The sequence below is a fragment of the Myxocyprinus asiaticus genome, chromosome 18 (genome assembly GCF_019703515.2).
Source record: "Myxocyprinus asiaticus isolate MX2 ecotype Aquarium Trade chromosome 18, UBuf_Myxa_2, whole genome shotgun sequence".
NCBI lineage: Eukaryota > Metazoa > Chordata > Actinopteri > Cypriniformes > Catostomidae > Myxocyprinus > Myxocyprinus asiaticus.
In genome coordinates, this window is record NC_059361.1 from 27,583,566 (window position 1) to 27,602,254 (window position 18,689).

An 18,689-nucleotide genomic window follows, 5' to 3' on the forward strand; every position below is an offset into this window, starting at 1 on the left:
TGAAACAAAGAAGTGTTTATTATATAATTTCTTTGTACAAAGAGGCTTATCTTAATAAATGTAAATAACAAAGATAATTTTACATAATTATACATAAAAGCAATGCTACAATGTTGATAACCTCTAGATCAAAAACGTTATCTTTTTCATCTCTCAGAACTAGTCCTTTCCTGTTTTCAGTTATACATAACATGTTCCAAAAGTGCAGTTTCTTTGTAAAGAAGCTGCAGAATTCAAAGTGAGGTTTGCCTGGTTTAGTTTTATCCCAAGGTCAACAACCAACTCTTCTGTTCTTTTTGAATTGCAAATTTTCCTGCTCACACATACCAAACTTTCTTCATGAACATTAACATTACACATTTTACAAGTTGAAAACAATTAAGAGAGAACCGGTACGCATATTTCCTTAAAGAAAACATGAATAGCCACAATCTCCAATATATTCTATGCACAAAAGCGTTCTCCAAGGACCCACCATGTATGGTCCCCATTGTTCATCTTACTAGGACCATAATAAGATTAGTCCACAAGTTTAATCCTTGGATCTCTCATCGTAGGGCACTCCAAAGAAAATTAAACCCTGGTAACAGGAGCCTGACATATGAGGATCAAATGACTGATACCATTGATCAAAGCTGACGTGGTTATCTAAAGTGCTGTGTAAAAACCATAGCACTTGTTTGCAGAATGTGCAACCATTTGGAAAAAGGAAGCGATAAAGCTCTTGCTCACATGTGTTGGTCACAAAGAAAGTGCTACTGTGAAACAATCTAGGACTTTTAGCCTTCATTTACATATAATGTCCATTCCAAATGGTCAGGCCATCGGCTTGGGCTCTGGTTTGAACTCTCGTCCTTTCTGTCCATCTGGATCCTTATCAGTTCCCTATACCCTGTGGAAGCTCAGGTATCAAGGAAGCAAAGAAGGCTTTGAAGAAGACCCAGGCTGTCCAGAGAGTGGGTGGTCTGACTGGTGGAACAGGAACTGCTGTCATGGTAGGTTGAACAACTTCCTCTGGAGCTCCAACTTCACCCTCCACTCCAGCAGGAGGCTGTGCCTTCAATACGAAATAAGAAATATTAAGCATTCACTCTCTCCCACATACCTACACACCTCACATACAGTACTCATGTACAACACACTCCTTTTCTTTCTTAAATAAATCTTAATACATCAGTTTCAGCAATTGCTGAACTTAAAAACAAATCACTCACCGGTCCAGGATGTCTGTCATTCTGGTTTTGTAGGTTCTGATTGACCTCTGGTACTGGCTGATCATGAGGCTGGGCTTGGGGTCTCTGTCTAAAAGGAAACCAGCCTGCTGTGTGTCTGAAGGAAGGAACAGAAGGAAATTAACAGAATGGCACCCAAAACAAGTCCAGATAGACTGCCTTCATGAGATTAATTTCCATTAAACACACTCTAATCGATTTCAGTCGTTTTGCTAACATATGACTTTCAAAAATGCTCTCAAATACCACATAATTTAGGAAACAAAACACCAAAAACTTATAAGTGTGGACATAGCCTTAGCCACTGAATTCGACCACCCCCATCTCTTCAACCACATGCCATTTCTCCTCCCACCCACCAAATTAATAATTGACAGGCAGAAAGTGTTTCGTGGCAGGAAGGGTCAAGTTTGCAGCATGCAACAAGAGGAGGGAAGAGCAATCTTGCCAGTAGAGAAGGCCATCATTACACTGAACAACCTCAGGTAGGTAGGTAATTTAAAGTTTAAAGGGTTTACGTTTTTCAACAAGTACATAAAGAGTTTTATAAATATAAATAATTAAAAAAGGGTATAACTATATAAAAATTTCAAATGGACATGCGATAAAAATTCTAAAACTTTCTGGTAAAACCTCTGGTAAAAAAAGAGCTACTTGCATTAAAAGCAGGGCAGACTAGTAAGATATGTTTAAGAGATAAGGGAGTCTTGCAGAAATGACATGATGGTGGTTCCTCGCCTTTCAGAATAAATACACACATGAGTCTTGAGTGGCCTATACAACACCTGGTGTACACCACTTGATCATGTCTTGTTTTAAAGGAAAATAAAAGTTTCAGAACAACCTCAGAACAAGCTAATGAGTTCAAAGCACTAGTTTGTAAAGCAGAAAATCTGCCATGTTTAAAGAGATACATTTTATCAGTCTGATCAGAGAACTAAGTCCCAAACTGCTCCCAACCACATGGAGGCAAACACAAAGTATACTGCAATTACAGTCATATCCAGCCATTTGTTTTCTTTACAACTAAAGAGAAGCCTGTGTTCTGGTCATTATACTCAGCATTAACCAGCTTCATTCCTTTAACATTGCTCAGGAATGCATGAGTGTAAGAGTTTGTGTATATAACAGAGACAACTGGTTCAAAGTCTTAAGTTACATAACTGGGGGTGTAACTGTTCTTACAGATTTGATAAAGAACACAAATTACAATGAATACTAATTTTCCTCCCTACCTGTCAATAAACGTAGAACTGGAGTAAACAATGGGTATTGTACTTCATGATATACAAATATGCACATACATTTTAAAATTCAAGTCCCAAACAGACCACATTTTCAAAGAGAGTAATGGGCCATTCACACAGGAAGTGTTCTTGCCTTTCCAAAACAGTTAGTGTGGAATGAACAGCGTAGTGGAATGAAACAGAACACAGGGGTCTCGAGTCACATTTTAATCATTCTTTCTTTTTACTTGACACAGCATTTAAAAACACACCGTTCATTGCTGCAAGTCATTGAAAAAACAGCCAGCTGTGTCACAACAGTCAAAATGGCTGTCTAGTGCATCATGACAAAGATCAGCCATTTAAAAATAGCACATATGTTCACAAGAGCGTGACCCATGTAAACGACCCCTTGCACATCTCTCTAGACAGCTGGAGGTTACTGAATATTGCGTTTACAAAATAAGTGGTATTCCATTTAAAACTTACAGGTACATAATTAGGAGGCTGCTCATAACCAGGATAAAGCGGCTCACGCTGGAGTAGAAGTACACAATGCTCAGGAAGATTCCCATTCGGGTTGCTGTGTACACCCAATCAAGCCAATCACGGTTCATGTCCTCCTCATCTTCCATCACTGGCCCACCCTGGGCATTCATACGTAGATTCTGATTTGCACCATCTGGGTTGATGAATGCAGGACCTGGGGCATTCTGATTGGCTGGCAGGTTGTTGATGGGGCCCTGATTGGGTAAAGCTGCAGGTATAGCAGCTTGATGAGGGGCAACAGGGAGGGAGGAAGCTGTGGGAGGGGTGGCCAGTGGAGTTGAGGCGGCAGCTGCCATGGCAGCATGACTGAAAGGTAGACGACAGCAAAGAGACATAAGACAAGGACAACATATCATAAGAGCATCAAACATGTTATTTCTCAAACATCACTGCCAATATATCTTTCCTGTATATATAGGGGGTACTTACTATTGCATGTAGTATTGGCAGGCATACATCTGCTGCAACCACAGAAGCTGTTGTGGACTGTAGAGCGAGTAGGTGGGGAAAGTTGGGTGGGCCATTGCAGCTGTTACAGGCCTGCCAATGAAGGATAAACATTTAATTAACTCTAGTACAAAACATTATCTTCTGTAAGTACACAATATTAATATACCCTTCATATTTACAGCACCAATAATATTTAGGACAGAAACTCACATGGATGTGCCGGTACTAATGTCGGGCCATGCAACAATGGATGAGGCATGATTTCGCTGTCTAAGGCCATCCGTAGAGGGTACAGAAGTCACAGATGGTCTTGCAGAAATAGACTCTGTGCTTTGGCTAGCAGTAAGTGGGGAGGGCTGGGAACTCTGCTGCTGTGTAGCTGAGGTTACCTGCACCACAGATAAGACAGAAATTTGATTTTTAAGCCGGAAAATCAGGGCAGGTGCATAATAAACTACACATACTCATCTGAAACCTCATCTGAAAATTATTACAGGTTTTGGTTTATGCAAACAAGGATGAAGATAGGAAATGGAAGCAGCTGTGTGCTACCACACAACTGAAACAGCTTTGAGAAACAGTGGAACATCTCAGTTTCATTAACACTGAACAACATACTCAAAACATTTACATGCCCTTTAGACTGAAATCATACCATGCTTATTTTTGCAGAGTCACAATAACAAACATAGATGGTGCAATTGTTGCTCTGCTTCATCTGGCATGTATGCACATTAGTGGAATGGTGGTGGCGTAGTGGGATAAAGCACAGAACTGGTAAGCAGAAGTTTGCCGGTTTGATCCCCACAGCCACCACCATTGTGCCCTTGAGCAAGGCAAATATCTCCAGTTTGCTCCGTGGTGATTGTCCCTGTAAAAAGTGCACTGTAAATCGCTTTGGATAAAAGCATCTGCCAAATACATAAATGTAAACATTAATCAGACCACAATCGGTCTCTGTATCGTGAGCGTGCTCCGGAGGACAGAGGTGATCCAACACTCTCACAGCGAAATCGTCAGGATGTGTACGACTTTTCTAAATTTGGCTAATTCGTATGATATCGTGCATAGTGAATTCCTACGACTTTCACTACAGCCAATGACGTCGCTGGACATCGTTTCCATCTAATACGTGACAATTACTTGCTTCTGTCACACACAACAGCTTCCTATCATGTTTACACACTGTATAAGGGGTTTAGGTATATGCATAATATTAATAAGTATGTCCTTAACGGCTTGTCCGCGGAACTCACGCTTACTTCCGCATTAGACATCCGGGAATTTGCACGTGATGAAGTCGTACGAGTTTATGCGAATAACAATGTGCGAGACCATACGAAATAGCCAACTCGTAAATTATGTACGACTTTTCATGAGATCGGGTTGGGTGATCTGCAGCATGTATTTAACGCTTACTCAGCTGTCAACCTTCTATCAAATATTCGATTACACATTTTTTTCATGTATACTTAGACTAATAGATAAAGACTGTAGCTCGACTAAGCCTGTCGCGATTAATAAATAATCAACTGATCGCAGTTATTTGATCTAACCGTGGTTCTCAAATAATTATTGTGCACTTTAAATTGTGCCAAACTCCAATGAAAATATAAACAAGGATTTTTAGTGAACGCAATGCGCTCCAGTTTCACTTCAATTTAACGTTCGTGTTATAGCAAATGTTATTTGTCACTACCTAGTTGATAGAATGAAGATACACAGAATCTCAAAGGACTTTCTTCATGTGAAATAAGGGCTTGTGGGTTTAATCAGAGACTTAAAATAACGTAAAAGTGAAGAATTTTGGTAAGAAATATTTTACTATTGAATACTTTAAAATAATATAATAGCTATTCATGTTAGCTGGGTTCCAACAACAACAGTGTAAATGCAAAATGGACCAAGACTAAAGTTGACCAAAAAGAGGGACAGATATTTAAGTATTTGAATTAATTTGATATTTAAAATATAATTTTTATGTCATTCATATGTTTTTAAAGCCTTAAAAGAAATCAAGTAAATGTTAAATATGAAAAAATGGCATCTTAAGGTTTATGAAGCACAAATACACCTATGACAAAAGCATGACAATTTGTATCACAATTATATATCGTGAAAGCCCTAAAACAGACAATTAATCATCATAGTCAACATAATCGTGAGAGCACTAAAGCAGACAATTAATAGTCATTATCTCAATTATGTGTTTGACAATTAATCGTCAGCAGATTTCATAATCGTGACAGCCCTAAGCTCGACTGCACAAAAAACGGCTGTAGCTCGATTACACCTGCTCATGAAAACATACTGAATGTAAGCCGATCAAATAAACCACCATGGAGCTAAACTGAAAACAAAATCTGTCTTTTTACATGCAACTATTCCCTTAACTGTTTTCTTAATCTCCAAAACTTGTAGAGTTTTAACTCGCCCAACTAAAACACAAGTAAATAAGTCATGAAAACTGTATTATAAGAGCTAAATGTAAACAGATGTGAATGATGATAAACATACTTTAGGTCTTGCTCCTAACTGGTCAGAAGACTGGGGTCTCAAAGCACACACCAGGTGAAGAGTATGCTTGGTATCTGGAGGCACCTGTAGAAGTAACATTTGAAAAAATAAATAATAAACATAACAATAAAGCATGTTGATCTGGACACCAAAAAAATTTATAAAGAAAACCCCTCTACAAAAATAAGTATATATAATTTTAATCTTAGTCCTTTTAAAAAAAAAGTGTGAGCTAATGCATTTTTGAGGCAACAAAGACATTCACAACTATTCTGCATAAGATAAAGCTGACAATTGTTCTAAACCACCTGATTGTTTTATTATTTTATCTTTGTGTGAATCTGTGGTGACAGATATCCTCTGTAAAGACAACAATTTCCATTTTCAAATACACATCTTGCTTGCAGGGCTGTTAAGCATCTCTAGTTTGAGCAGTTTTGAAATCTGATTGACTGCAGCACATGGTAAATGGATCAGGCTGGCGACACAGAACAATTGTTCTGAGGTGTCTGTGGGCCCACCCTTATGGTTCTAACAGCACCCTTCTCTGCTTACAGCCCATCTTTGTCATCAGCAATCTGACTTTTGTGAAAATCTTGATAAGAAAAACACACGCATGAGCCCTATTCATCCCTGTGTGAGTGATTTTTTCAGCATTTGTGTCATATGCACTCTTCTCCCTGATGTTTACCACCATGCAACTTTATACTGTACACTAGTTTTTGTTTTCTTTGACAGTAGCGATCAATCCAGCAGTGTTTTGCCAACCCTTTAATACAGCCCAGCTCTTCTTTATGCTAATAGAAATAGAGATATATTCATAAATAGTTCAATCAGTAATAATACTGTGATAATGACACTTTACAGAGAGCTCAGTTTTTAATGTCACTTGTCAAATCCAAAAAAAAAATAAATAAATAAAAACGTCTGATCTGTTTATAGGCCCACACTCACTTACCTTAGAGAAAACATCTCTTATATGCAGGTTGTCCTGAAGAAGCTTGCCTGAGTAAATTAGTCTTTGATCTTTCTCAGCCTGTAAGTAAATGAGTCCAAACATCAGACAACACACATCAAAAAGTCAGTATTTACTATGTTATGTATATTTTATCATTGAGGTGTTGAAAGGCTTAGTGAGGAGATGACTGTATCAAACAAATTACAAGGAGAGACAGGCCAAGTTCTTAATAGCATACTACCCATACTACTCCACATCTACCGTATCTATGGCAGAAAAAGTAAAGGTGCGTCCCAAATCGCACATTTCTGCACTATTCTATGCCATTTTGTAGTGTAAGTAGTGCCAGAGATTATTTAGTAGAGATTGACCACTTCTATTAAAATGAATGGGAGAAATTGGAACGCTCAGCCAAGGAGCTCTGAGCGCAACTGTCAACGGATGTAGAAATGAAGTCCTGCCTTACAGTTAAAAGAGCCAATCATCTTTTAGATACAAACATCTCGGTCTTTCCCCATTCAAGTAGATAGGAGCTGTACTGGCACGACTGGAAATAGTCTCCTGAGAGCGTCCCAAAGATGGCCAACAGTGGACTGACTTGCTAGAAAAGCTGTGTCCCAAACGACACACTATACACTTTCAAAATGTACTATGCACTCAGCCATGTAGTGTATGAATTTTCAAAGTGTAGTATTGTCCCAAATGGAACATTGAACGTTTTTTTTTTTTTAACTACACGGAAGCGTTCTCCGTTTAACAGCTGACGGAAGTGACATTTCAAACCCAAGTGTTGTGTTGCCGCTAGCTTTAGCGTGCTATCCACCCTCAGTTCAACAGTTATATCTCAATAATATACATATTCACACAGCATGGTATGATGGTAAAGCGTTTAACTCACTTTTGTAAGTTTTGCTAGATATATTCTCCATTATTTACAATTGTTTTGACAGATCACCATCGCTGCCGGTAACTCGGCCCCTTCCACTATGTACGGCAAGCCGCGTGCGCTGAGTGCTTATAGTGTCCAACATTCCACTCTGTTTTGACAGTTGAAAAAGTGCATCATCCGGGTACTCATAGAACACTTCTTTTTGTTGCATTTTCAGTGTAAACATACTACTCTTACTACTTACACTATAAAATGACATAAAATAGTGCAGAAGTGTGCGGTTTGGGACACACCTAAAGACTTTGGTAGTGCAAGTAGTATGTTTGCACTTAAAATGCAACAAAAAGAAGTGTACTATGAATACCCGGATGATGTACTTCAACTTCATGCACTCAGTGCTCGCGGCTTGCAGTATGTAGCAGAAGGGGCGGCGTTACCTGGCCGACGCTGGACTGACAAAACAATTGTAATCAATTATGAATTTGGCAACTAGCGTAATTTCTGTTAATGTAGTACCTGGCAAATGTGAGTTGAATGCTTTATCATCACCCCACGCTGTGAAAATGTACATTATTTGTGATATATATGTAAGTATTGAACTGAGTTTCACTTCTGTCAGCTGACAAACAACGACTGCTTCCGTGCGGTCAAAAAAAAAAAAAAAAAAAAAAAAAAAAAAACACTTTAGTATCCCATTTGGGATAGTACGATAATTTGAAAATTCATATACTACATGGCTGAGTGCATAATGTATAGTGGGTCATTTGGGACATAGCTAATTTATAGTAATGGTAGTATACTCTGTATCACAGTTTGGCTTGATTTCCAGCTACGTTTTATTGATTGTGTTTCCGAATAATGCAAATATTTACATAATAGATCATATGATAAATTCAGTAACATTTACTAAATAGCTAACACATTTAAAGTAGTCAGGACATAAATCTGATTATTTTTTTTTTTATTTTTTTTTTTTTTATTTTTTTTTTTTTTTGGACAGGGGTTAGAAATACACGTTTTATTGAATCTAGAATGTTGTATGGGTGTACTGATAGTGAAAGTCGGTTATTTCCTGCAGTGTTCATCCATGTGTTGTGTTGAGGAATACGGATGACCCGCTATTGTAAACCATATTTAAAGGATAAGAAACCAAATCCAAACTTACCGGGTTGTTGGGATAAACCTTCGAGAGGTGACATTTGAGATCCTTCACCGTCCAGTCCATGCACACTCCCTCGATCAGCTGATCACCGTGAAACTTGTTGGGCGTTTTAACGACCAGCGAGATCGTCTCTTTAGCCGAAATTTTAGGATTTTCCATTTTTGTGCCCTTGCCAAACCAACCAGATCTATAAACTTTACAGCAAATCTATGAAAACACTAGATTGGTTCACGACTCGGTCAGTAGAAAGACAACCCTAGATGGTAGAGAAAGAGGTTCCTGATTCAAGAAGTTTCGGGCTGCTCATAAGCCATGAAGTATTTGCGTGTGTTGTTTCCAAACAAACTGTGGCCGCCTGTGATTGGCTGTGGCGCTCTGGCGTTCAGACGTGGAGCCTGTCCTGAAGCCAAACGCACTGCACATGCGCGGTGACACCAAGTCGTCGGAAATGTTTTCACTTTACTGTAAGCGTTGTGATTGCATTACATGGCGATTATGACACTGTCTCCGTTATACGGTAAAGTGAGGGTGTGTTGTGTTTTTATGGGTTCAGTTTGTGCTATAAAGAATAAATTAATTGTCTTAGACACAATAAGAGATGTGCTATATTTCATATAAATAGTACTTTAATTAAATATAATAGTAACATTTAAGTTGTCATTATTAAGAGAACAAGTCAATATAAGTAGTAATTTGTTAACCCTTGTGTTGTGTTCGTTTGTGCAAACACCTTTTGTGTTCCCGGTCAAAACTGACCGGCCCACTAAGATTGTTAATAAATCTTTCATTTTGCACATATTATTCCAAGATATTGCATTAGATCTTTTTGTCAACTTCTTTTTTAGTAATTATGACAGGTTTTGTACTTTTTTATAACATATTTTAAAAATATTGCATGTATTTTTTATTGACTGAAGGATTCATTGAACTGAGCTTTACTGGGCTAGTGGGGGGCACTCCCTGTAGAAAAAAATAAAAATAATAATAATGTAAAAAAAAATATAACCACTTGCTTTTTATGCTTTTTAATTTGCTGACAATTATATACATCGTTTGCAAATTTGATATCACAACAATTATATTCAGAGTTGATAAAAACATAAAAAAAGATTAGATAGCCATGTTTTATACATCGTTGGAAAGGTCTCGATTAGTAAAATGCAATGAGCAGCCAAACTGTTTCATTCAGAGGCCAAACTGCAGTGATTATTAGTGTATAAAATTCCCACTGACACACATAAATATAATAAACAGGAGTGTCTTTTTGTCACATTTTCCTTATTACTTACTGAAACATACATATAATATAGACAATGCCAATTTGTAACTTACAGCAGACTATCCCAATTCAAACAAGCTCAAACACAACATGATGTGATAAGTAGATTTTAAACCAATAACATTTTATGAAAATGATCTAAAAAAAAACAACAACAAAAAACAATGTTGATAAAACTGGATGAAATAAACAGTTTTCAGAAGAAAAAAATTAACTGGTCAGTTTTGACTGAAACACAATATAAGGGTTAAATATATATTAAGTAACATTTGTCATTAAAAAGCGAACAAGTCTATACATACGCTAATTGTTCAGTTGTTGAATTATTATCATCAGAATCAACAGAGAGGCTTGTAACGTCATTATTAGGCTTCTAACTAAACTTGATTTATGGAAATTCACTAGTCTTTTGCTTTTTTCAGGAGAAAAACACTAATACACGCATTTAACATTTTGAATTAAAGTTAAACCAAAGAGAACAAACACCCTTTGAACAACACGACAAGTAGTAAACACAACAAGTAAATCTGTCATAATTTAACATATTAACAAGTTGATCTGAACAATTTAACATTGACATGTTTCTTTCCATTGGATGTAGGCATGTGAACAGTTTTGTCAGGAATAGGTTGCGCTCACTGGCAGTACTGCGTCAGCACATTCTCCTGATTTCCTCTGACAAGAAGAACGGGAGGTCGAAGGTCACGGGACACAATCTCTAACCAAGCCATGTAGAGGGCACTAGGGCACGCCCCTCTTTGCCCAACAGGCATGGTGCTACCAAACAAAAAGTCACAGATGACCAGTGATATCAGGTATTTACACTGCTAATAGTTAAACAGTCTGGCTTTTTAGTTGATTGCTCTTTTGCTTATCATGTAATCTTAATGATGTCACAGCAACACATACTGTATAGATACTTACACAACAATTAAGGCAGCATCTCTTGAGTAATCTTGAATAACTTCATTCAGACGGATCTGTCGAAGGGACTACGCAAACACAAGACACAAAATATTAAATGTTCAAAAAAGAGATTATCAGAATTCATGATCTTTGAAGAAAATAAACCACCAGACTGTTGTTTAAAAAGGCAGTATATTCTTTTAACTCCATCGTTTTAACCCTAAATTACCTTAGCTTTGAACTTTTCCACCTCCTCATCAGACACCATCCAGGGACATTCTTTTGTTGTCTCATCGGCTTCTTGATCATTCTTTTGGACTGCACTTACTCTATATGGAGCTATGAGATCTTCAAATCTCTTTATGCTGTTTCATTAATTGGAAGGGCAGAAATACACTGACACTTAGGCACAAAAATTAATCAGTACAGTATTGAAAGCTGTAAAGAAAGACCGTACTGCTCAGACTGTGGTTTTCCATTGATGTCAGGAAGGACTTGAATATCTTGGAAACCCAGACGAAACCTGGCAATCAGAGCTTTTAGCCTGTAATTGACACACACAAGCTCTGTTTGATGTCTTTTATCTAGAAGAGACTTGGCAATGGCAAAACAACAGTTGTTTCTAAGCTAAACCATTAATTATAAATTAGAAAATATGTTATCATGTTCAAATATTTATAAAATAAACTATATTATAATATATTAGATGTTATTCCATAATTATATTAATTAATGACATTTACATGCAATATGTGTAACATGGATAAAATAATGTAAGCTCAAGGCAATACATACTCTTGTTTCTGTTCCTCAATCTGCTGAACTTCACCTCCGACAAACACCCTCACTTTGCATCTAGCCCATCGCTTCTTACGGGTCAGGAGGTATGGCACCAGTAGAGTCAGACCTGACAACACACTCAATTATCAAAGCAATAATTCACCCAAAAAGGAAAATCCTGTCATTATTTTACTTATCCTCATTTTGTTCAAAACCTTTATGACTTTCTTTCTTCCATGGAACACAAAAGGAGATATTAGGCAGAATGTTTAGGGACTGACAGCCTCAGTCACCATTCACTTTCATTGTATGGAAAAAAGATGCAATGAAGTAAATGGTGACTGAGACTAACATTCTGCCTAATATCTCGTTTTGTGTTCCACGGAACAACATGAGGGTGAGTAGATGATAATAGAATTTTTAGGGATAGTTCACCCAAAAATGAAAATTCTCTCATCATTTACTCCCCCCTCATGCCATCCCAGATGTGTATGACTTTCTTTCTTCTGTAGAACACAAATTAAGATATTTAGAAGAATATTTCATCTCTGTTTGTCCTCACAATGCATGTGAATGGGTACCAAAATTTTGAAGCTTCAAAATACACCTTAAGGTAGCATAAAATTAATCTATACGGCTCCAGTGGTTTAATCCATGTCTTCTGAAACGATATGATAGGTGTGGGTGAGAAACAGATCAATATTTAAGTCTACGAAGACTGCAAATGGCCAAAAACAAAAGAAGAAGAACGAGGAAGTGAAAGTGGAGATTGATAGAAAAAAGGACTTATATATTGATCTGTTTCTTACCCACAAATATCATATTGCTTCTGAAGATATGGATTTAACCACTGGAGTCATATGGGTTACTTTTATGCTGCCTTTATGTGCTTTTTGAAGCTTCAACATTTTGGTCACCATTCACTTGCATTGTGAGGACCTACAGAGCTGAGATATTCCTCTAAAAATCGTTGTTTGTGTTCTGCAGAAGAAAAAGTCATACACATCTGGGATGGCATTAGGGTGAGAAAATGTCAATTTAAATTTTTGGGTGAAATATCCCTTTGTTTTTCACTGTATTTCTTATATAAGAAAATATTGCAGTTTTTCAATCTGGATCCATAGAATATCAATAGAGCTCACCTCCGTCATCAGAGAGCCAATACACATCGATGGTCTTCTTGCCCTGTCTAGACTGAAACACAGTGGCAGGCTGGGACACGGCCATCAGTGTCTCAGGATCCACTGGAACACAGGTTATAACAGACGGCAAATGTTTTGGCAAGGAGCCTTCACAATGGACCTAAATTGACATAAACTCACACTATTTGAAGGTTTGGATACATACATGATGTGTCAATTGTGGGTGTGGTAGTAGAAGTGGAGGTCCTGGTGTCAAGTACCTGTTCAGTGGATGTCTCAAACCCTAGATTCACTACGGTAAAGGGAAAATTCAGTCAACAATTGTGGCTTTTAGGGGGTCATAAATAAGGGCATTGCACATAAATAGTGGAGGCGGAATTAACATAGGAGTTTTTAAACAATCTTTACCATGTGCCTTCATTGTTCGACTTATATCAAGACCATCCTTCATCCGAAGGATACAAACACCATATTGAAGGTCAAATGCATCACTGAAAATACATGAATTTAACCAAGGAAGTTACCAAATGTTCAAGTCTGGGATAGAACAAATGTAGAAATTTAAGGCTCTGCCATTAAAAACTCATATTGATCGACCTCTAATCTGAATAATGGGGGGAGGGGGGTTACAGCCCTGAATTAAACTGTCTCACACCTTTTGACATTTTAAAAGAATTTAACATTGAGGGACCAAGATTAAACTATATGATATACATACTGCAAAATTCCAATATAGTTTTCTAAGTTGCTGGGTTGACCTTTACGCCAGTTCTTTTTAAATCCCATCACTAGGACATTAGGCTTCATCCGACCCAATCCCGTAGTCTGGAATAGAACCAACACCACAAACAGACATTACCAGACCATCAGACTCAGAAAAGTGAAGAAAAAAAATATATTTGTTAAACATGTAGTATAGTATCAGACATAGTTTATTATGGGACATGGGTGACCTGGAGCAACATCTGTACACCAGTGCGAAGGTCATCAGCCACTACAGTGTGGTAGAAAGACTTTATACGCCGCTTGTTTAGCCAGCTTATATAAGTACTGCTGTCCACATCACCAGGTGAGGGTCCCCCCTGTTAATAAGACACAGTAAGTCAAAGAGAGAGTTCATGAGAAAAGGAAGGGGGTGAACTTTTAAAACTAAGAAGCATTCTGTAGATATGGTGATTAGCATAACATTTTAAAAGCAGTGGCTTTAATTAGAAATTCTAAAGCTTACTTTGCAATACTCTGTTTCAAGTACTCTGTTTTTGTACATTTTACTCAAGCAATGCAGCACTGAATTAAGCTATGCTTTTAAAAATGTGCTAGCATTTCAGTGCTTTTTTAACATACTTATTGATGTACCACATGTCACCCAAAACCTTCCACAGAAAGACTATTCTATGCTATGCTATTTGAAAACATTTAATCACGACAGAAACAAGTTCCAAATTTGAGCATGCAGACCTGAACACTTGGTGCACAAAACACGATGACAGTAACAATTATCAAATATTTTTTTTGATCATGAATGGGTAATTTTAAGTAGAAAATGAACTTCAGACTTCACAAAACAAGAAGTTACCAAATGTAACAACAAAATCAACAATAAAAACGGTGTAGATTAACTAGTAAACAGTGAAACCATACAAGCAGTGAAATTATTCAAGGCAGGTTAAGTAAAATGTACTTATTTTTTTAACCTGTGAAATGTACTCAAATTAGTGGATAATTATGACAAGGTTTTCTACTTTAGGATTGATACATGATGACGCATTGTAAAGGTAACAAACAATCATAAATAATATTTACTTATTAGCTAGAGCATACATTTTTACATGTTTGAATTGAGTACAAATGTAAAATGTACTTAATATTTTTAAGTTCACAGTGAAACTAACTTATTCAATGTAGAAAGTACATAATCTTTTCTGCTATATTTACTTCACCACAAAGTAAATGTTTTTCCAGTGCAGTTTTAAAAATATATATATATGTAGAAGTATTCCTTTATTTGCTGAAAGGCTGGGAAAAGAGATAAAGATACTGTTGGTGTTTTTGAGAAACAAAACGGTTCCAAATGCATTCTGGCCATTATTCTGAGAATAATATTAATGCAGGGTTCTTACACCTTTTGACAAACTAATGTCTATTAATTTCTATTTTTCAGTTGTTCATGATTACTGAGTAAGGAATTGTTAAAATAATTTAATTATAATAAATTAATAAAAACAATTTTGCACAAGCAAAGAACAATTTCTAGCCAATTAAATATTTTAAAACTAAGCATAACTAGAACAATTTTAATAACTTTTCCATGACTATTAATTTCTATTACTTTTCCAAGCCCATAAATCATAATTTTTAAATTCCCTGATATTTCATGGTTTTCAATGACTGTAAGACTATTTTAATGGCTGTATGAAATGTTTCCATTGGTAGACTTACTGTAAGGACATTTGCACATATCATTAGGCTCTGGTTCTTGGTGAAGGTGCTGATAAAATCCACCAGGGAAGGACGCATAGAGGGCGGTCCACTGAGAACAAGACACTGTGGTCTGAGAAAAAAAACAGATGGAAAAAGTAGGGCACATGGAGAAATGAAGAGAATGAATGAACGCAAATGGCAAAAGAGAGAGGAGGATACACATGAGCAAAGCCCAATGGAAAAACAAACAACAACATGGAAAGAATGAAAGGTACATTATTAGTGTACTGTGAGAAGGAGTGTTGTGGGGGGCACAGCCATTTACCTATAATTCTTAATATGGTCTTCTACTTGGTTCAGACCTACACACTGAGATAGCGCCATGTTGTACGAGCTGGCTTGCATTGAAGAGCCCCAGTTGACATCTGAAATGTATAAACACAATAAAGTCATAAAGTTCTTGCAAAACAGTCATGCACAGAGCACATGATGAAGTCCTAGCAATTATACACATGTAGGTTAAGATGCCTACTTGTCTGCTTGTGCTAAATATGACAAATTATTTCTCACAAAGACTAGTATCCACAAGCTATTAAGAGTGTGTTGATGTCTTACCAGGTTTCTTATACAGCACATATCCCAGCAGGAAGATGATTATGCCAATGGCTATGAGAGCAGCCCACCAGGTTAGGAGAAACATGATGATTACAGACACTACCGCTCCAAGCAAAGACAGCCACTTGCTGTAGAATCGAAAAGTTGGACGCCAACCTGCCCACATACATGCAAAATGAGAAAACTTTAGCGTGCATTAATGAGAATACAGCTGTTTTGAGACACTGTGAATTTCTGATAGCATGTAGATAGGTATGTGAGTTTTGATGATGAAAATGGCTGCAACAAAATGTAAAATTATTGCCGAAAAGTGCATCTTGTTTGCATTTGTCTTTTAATCTCAAGAAAATGAATCTGTGGTGGCTATACACTGTTAAACAAGTGGTTAATTACCATTATAAATCATAAAGACATTAAAAGTTGTAAATAGGCTATTAAATCTTAAGCTGTTAGCTCAACCCGTTTTGGCTCGATGTTTGAGCTCACCTGGTGAGTTAGTGATGGAGGCATGGAAGCAACTGAAGTTGATGAGGGCATAGGAGCAGAGGAAGAAGTTGGAGATGATGGGAGCAATGGTGTTGAGCTCAGCTGAAATACATATGAGAACAATTGGATGTAGAAAAAATTCTTTAAAGAGATAGTTCACCCAAAAATAAAAATGCTCTCATTTTTTTACTGACACTCATGCCATCCCAGATGTATATGACTTTATTTCTTCAGCTGAACACAAACAAAGATTTTAAAAGAATATCTCAGCTCTGTTGGTTTATTCAATGCAAGTGAATGGTGGCCAGAATATTGAAGCTCCAAAAAGGACATAAAGGCAGCATAAAAGTAATCCATATGTCTCCAGTGGCTTAATCCATATCTTCTGAAGTGATATGATAGGTGTTGGTGAGAAACAAATCAATATTTAAGTCTTTTTTAACCATAAATTCTCCTCTCTGCCCAGTAGGTGGCGATATGCATGAAAAATACGAATTGCCAAAAACAAAAGAAGAAGAATGTGAAAGTGGAGATTTATAGTAAAAAAGGACTTAAATACTGATCTGTTTCTCATCCACACCTATCATATCTCTTCTGAAGGTATGGTTTAAACCACAGGAGACATATGGATTACTTTTATGATGTCTTTAAATGCTTTTTGGACCTTTAAAGTTCTGGCCCCATTCACTTGCATTGAATAGACCAACAGATCTGAAATATTCTTCTAAAAATCTTTGTGTTCTGCAGAAGAAAAAAGTATTCTAAAAAACTTTATTTGTGTTCAGCAGATGAAAGAAAGTCATACACATCTGGGATGAGTATGAGTAAATAATGAGAGAGTTTTCATTTTTGGCTTTATGTTTTATGGCTTACCAATAAGAATGAAGCATACAGCGATGATGTAGGCTAGCAGGTAGCTTCTCAGTGGCTCATCATTCTTCCCATAACCCTTCCCGAAGAACCCAATGCCTGGATACAGGTTGTCCTTGCAAAGGCACTGTAGGGAGATGAGGTATGGAAGGAAAAATTTATGAAAAGGGTTGAAGATATGTTAGAATAATGTTTAAATGAATCATCCTAATGTTCACATCACAAACACGCAGTTTGCTGTGAGATGTAAGGGGTTTGTCCTTAATTATAGAGTGAAGATGTTCAGGGGCTCACTAATTACCTGGAACACTTTAGGGGCGGACACCAGACAAGCCAAGGCTGATGAAAGAGTGGCTCCAAAAATGCCAGCAGTGATCAGAGGAGAAAAAGCTGACACCAAGCTCATAGTCTGAAGTGATGAAGACAGAAGAAAATATATGTTTTTGTTTGTGTAAGGCTGTTTATTTATTTATTACCTTTTTGCAACTTTTTATTGAAAGGAGAGTGGAGTTAGGAGGAGGGAATGAGGTCTGGGTATGAAGCAAGCCAGATTCAAACCTGTGTTGCCCACCAGCATCTCAATGTACTATATAATAGCATGTGTGCTAAAGCTCCAATGACATTCAACACTTCTATTTTTAGAACATACAAATACAGCTTTGGATGAGAGATTGTTGAAATGTTTATTTTATGCGTAAATGTCATGTTTAGTGGCCCGAATAATGATTGTAATTGCATCTATGAAATATTTGATTATTCTCCATTACTTTTTAATAAAACATTGTAGACGAAACAGTACTCAGTGACCATTTAGACATGCTGGTTACCTGATAATTATTGATGAGTCCAAAAGTGCAGGTCCTGTTGTTCATACACTCACTGAAGTTCCAGCCATAGTGGCAGCCCACTCCCAAGCAGTCCTCATACTGAGGCGGCATGGTGTCATTCAGATTACCAGAAGCATCACGAAGTACACAGGAGCCTGAAAGACAAAAATCATATAACACAGCAACGGGGAAAGAACACAGTTGTTAGTGTTACTTGATATCATATATTAACTTTAGTTGGAAACAATGGGATAATTGTATTTATTGGTAGACAATTCTGATACTCACCAATAGTAGCTGAGATAATGAGATATGACATAGTGGTCCAAAAAATAGCCAGCATTGTACCACGGGGTATAGCAATATTAGGGTCCTATGGG

At 37.1% G+C, this 18,689-nt stretch overlaps 2 protein-coding genes and 1 long non-coding RNA gene across 7 annotated transcripts in view; 1 reads left to right on the top strand and 2 right to left on the bottom strand.

The window, feature by feature from the left end:
- On the bottom strand, positions 1-9,294 carry LOC127455792 (homocysteine-responsive endoplasmic reticulum-resident ubiquitin-like domain member 1 protein). Its single transcript, XM_051723927.1, has 8 exons — positions 8,987-9,294; positions 6,933-7,010; positions 5,975-6,058; positions 3,668-3,846; positions 3,437-3,547; positions 2,948-3,313; positions 1,215-1,329; positions 1-1,057 (listed from the first exon to the last, which is right to left on the bottom strand). The coding sequence occupies exons 1-8, from the start codon at positions 9,140-9,142 to the stop codon at positions 878-880; spliced, it is 1,269 nt and encodes a 422-aa protein (XP_051579887.1). The 5' UTR covers positions 9,143-9,294; the 3' UTR covers positions 1-877.
- LOC127455794 (uncharacterized) lies at positions 1,336-16,276 on the top strand. Of its 5 annotated transcripts, none has more exons than XR_007899745.1 (4): positions 1,336-1,717; positions 10,864-11,077; positions 15,557-15,782; positions 16,130-16,276. It is a non-coding gene; the product is annotated as an uncharacterized LOC127455794 (long non-coding RNA). The 5 variants fall into 5 exon arrangements; XR_007899741.1 differs by lacking the exon at positions 1,336-1,717 and adding an exon at positions 8,213-8,346; XR_007899743.1 differs by lacking the exon at positions 1,336-1,717 and adding an exon at positions 8,294-8,408.
- The window catches only part of slc12a3 (solute carrier family 12 member 3), a 19,365-nt gene continuing 10,668 nt past the window's right edge, over positions 9,993-18,689 (bottom strand). The window contains exons 9-26 of the mRNA XM_051723919.1: positions 18,598-18,682; positions 18,310-18,464; positions 17,784-17,891; positions 17,486-17,609; positions 16,613-16,714; positions 16,127-16,282; positions 15,837-15,936; positions 15,530-15,641; positions 14,044-14,172; positions 13,809-13,915; positions 13,499-13,581; positions 13,296-13,382; positions 13,091-13,192; positions 11,964-12,075; positions 11,626-11,712; positions 11,398-11,533; positions 11,187-11,254; positions 9,993-11,039 (exon numbers count right to left, since the gene is read on the bottom strand). Of these exons, the coding sequence (XP_051579879.1) occupies positions 10,898-11,039; positions 11,187-11,254; positions 11,398-11,533; positions 11,626-11,712; positions 11,964-12,075; positions 13,091-13,192; positions 13,296-13,382; positions 13,499-13,581; positions 13,809-13,915; positions 14,044-14,172; positions 15,530-15,641; positions 15,837-15,936; positions 16,127-16,282; positions 16,613-16,714; positions 17,486-17,609; positions 17,784-17,891; positions 18,310-18,464; positions 18,598-18,682 (1,995 nt within the window). The 3' untranslated portion in view covers positions 9,993-10,897. The remainder of the gene's footprint in view (positions 11,040-11,186; positions 11,255-11,397; positions 11,534-11,625; positions 11,713-11,963; positions 12,076-13,090; positions 13,193-13,295; positions 13,383-13,498; positions 13,582-13,808; positions 13,916-14,043; positions 14,173-15,529; positions 15,642-15,836; positions 15,937-16,126; positions 16,283-16,612; positions 16,715-17,485; positions 17,610-17,783; positions 17,892-18,309; positions 18,465-18,597; positions 18,683-18,689) is intronic.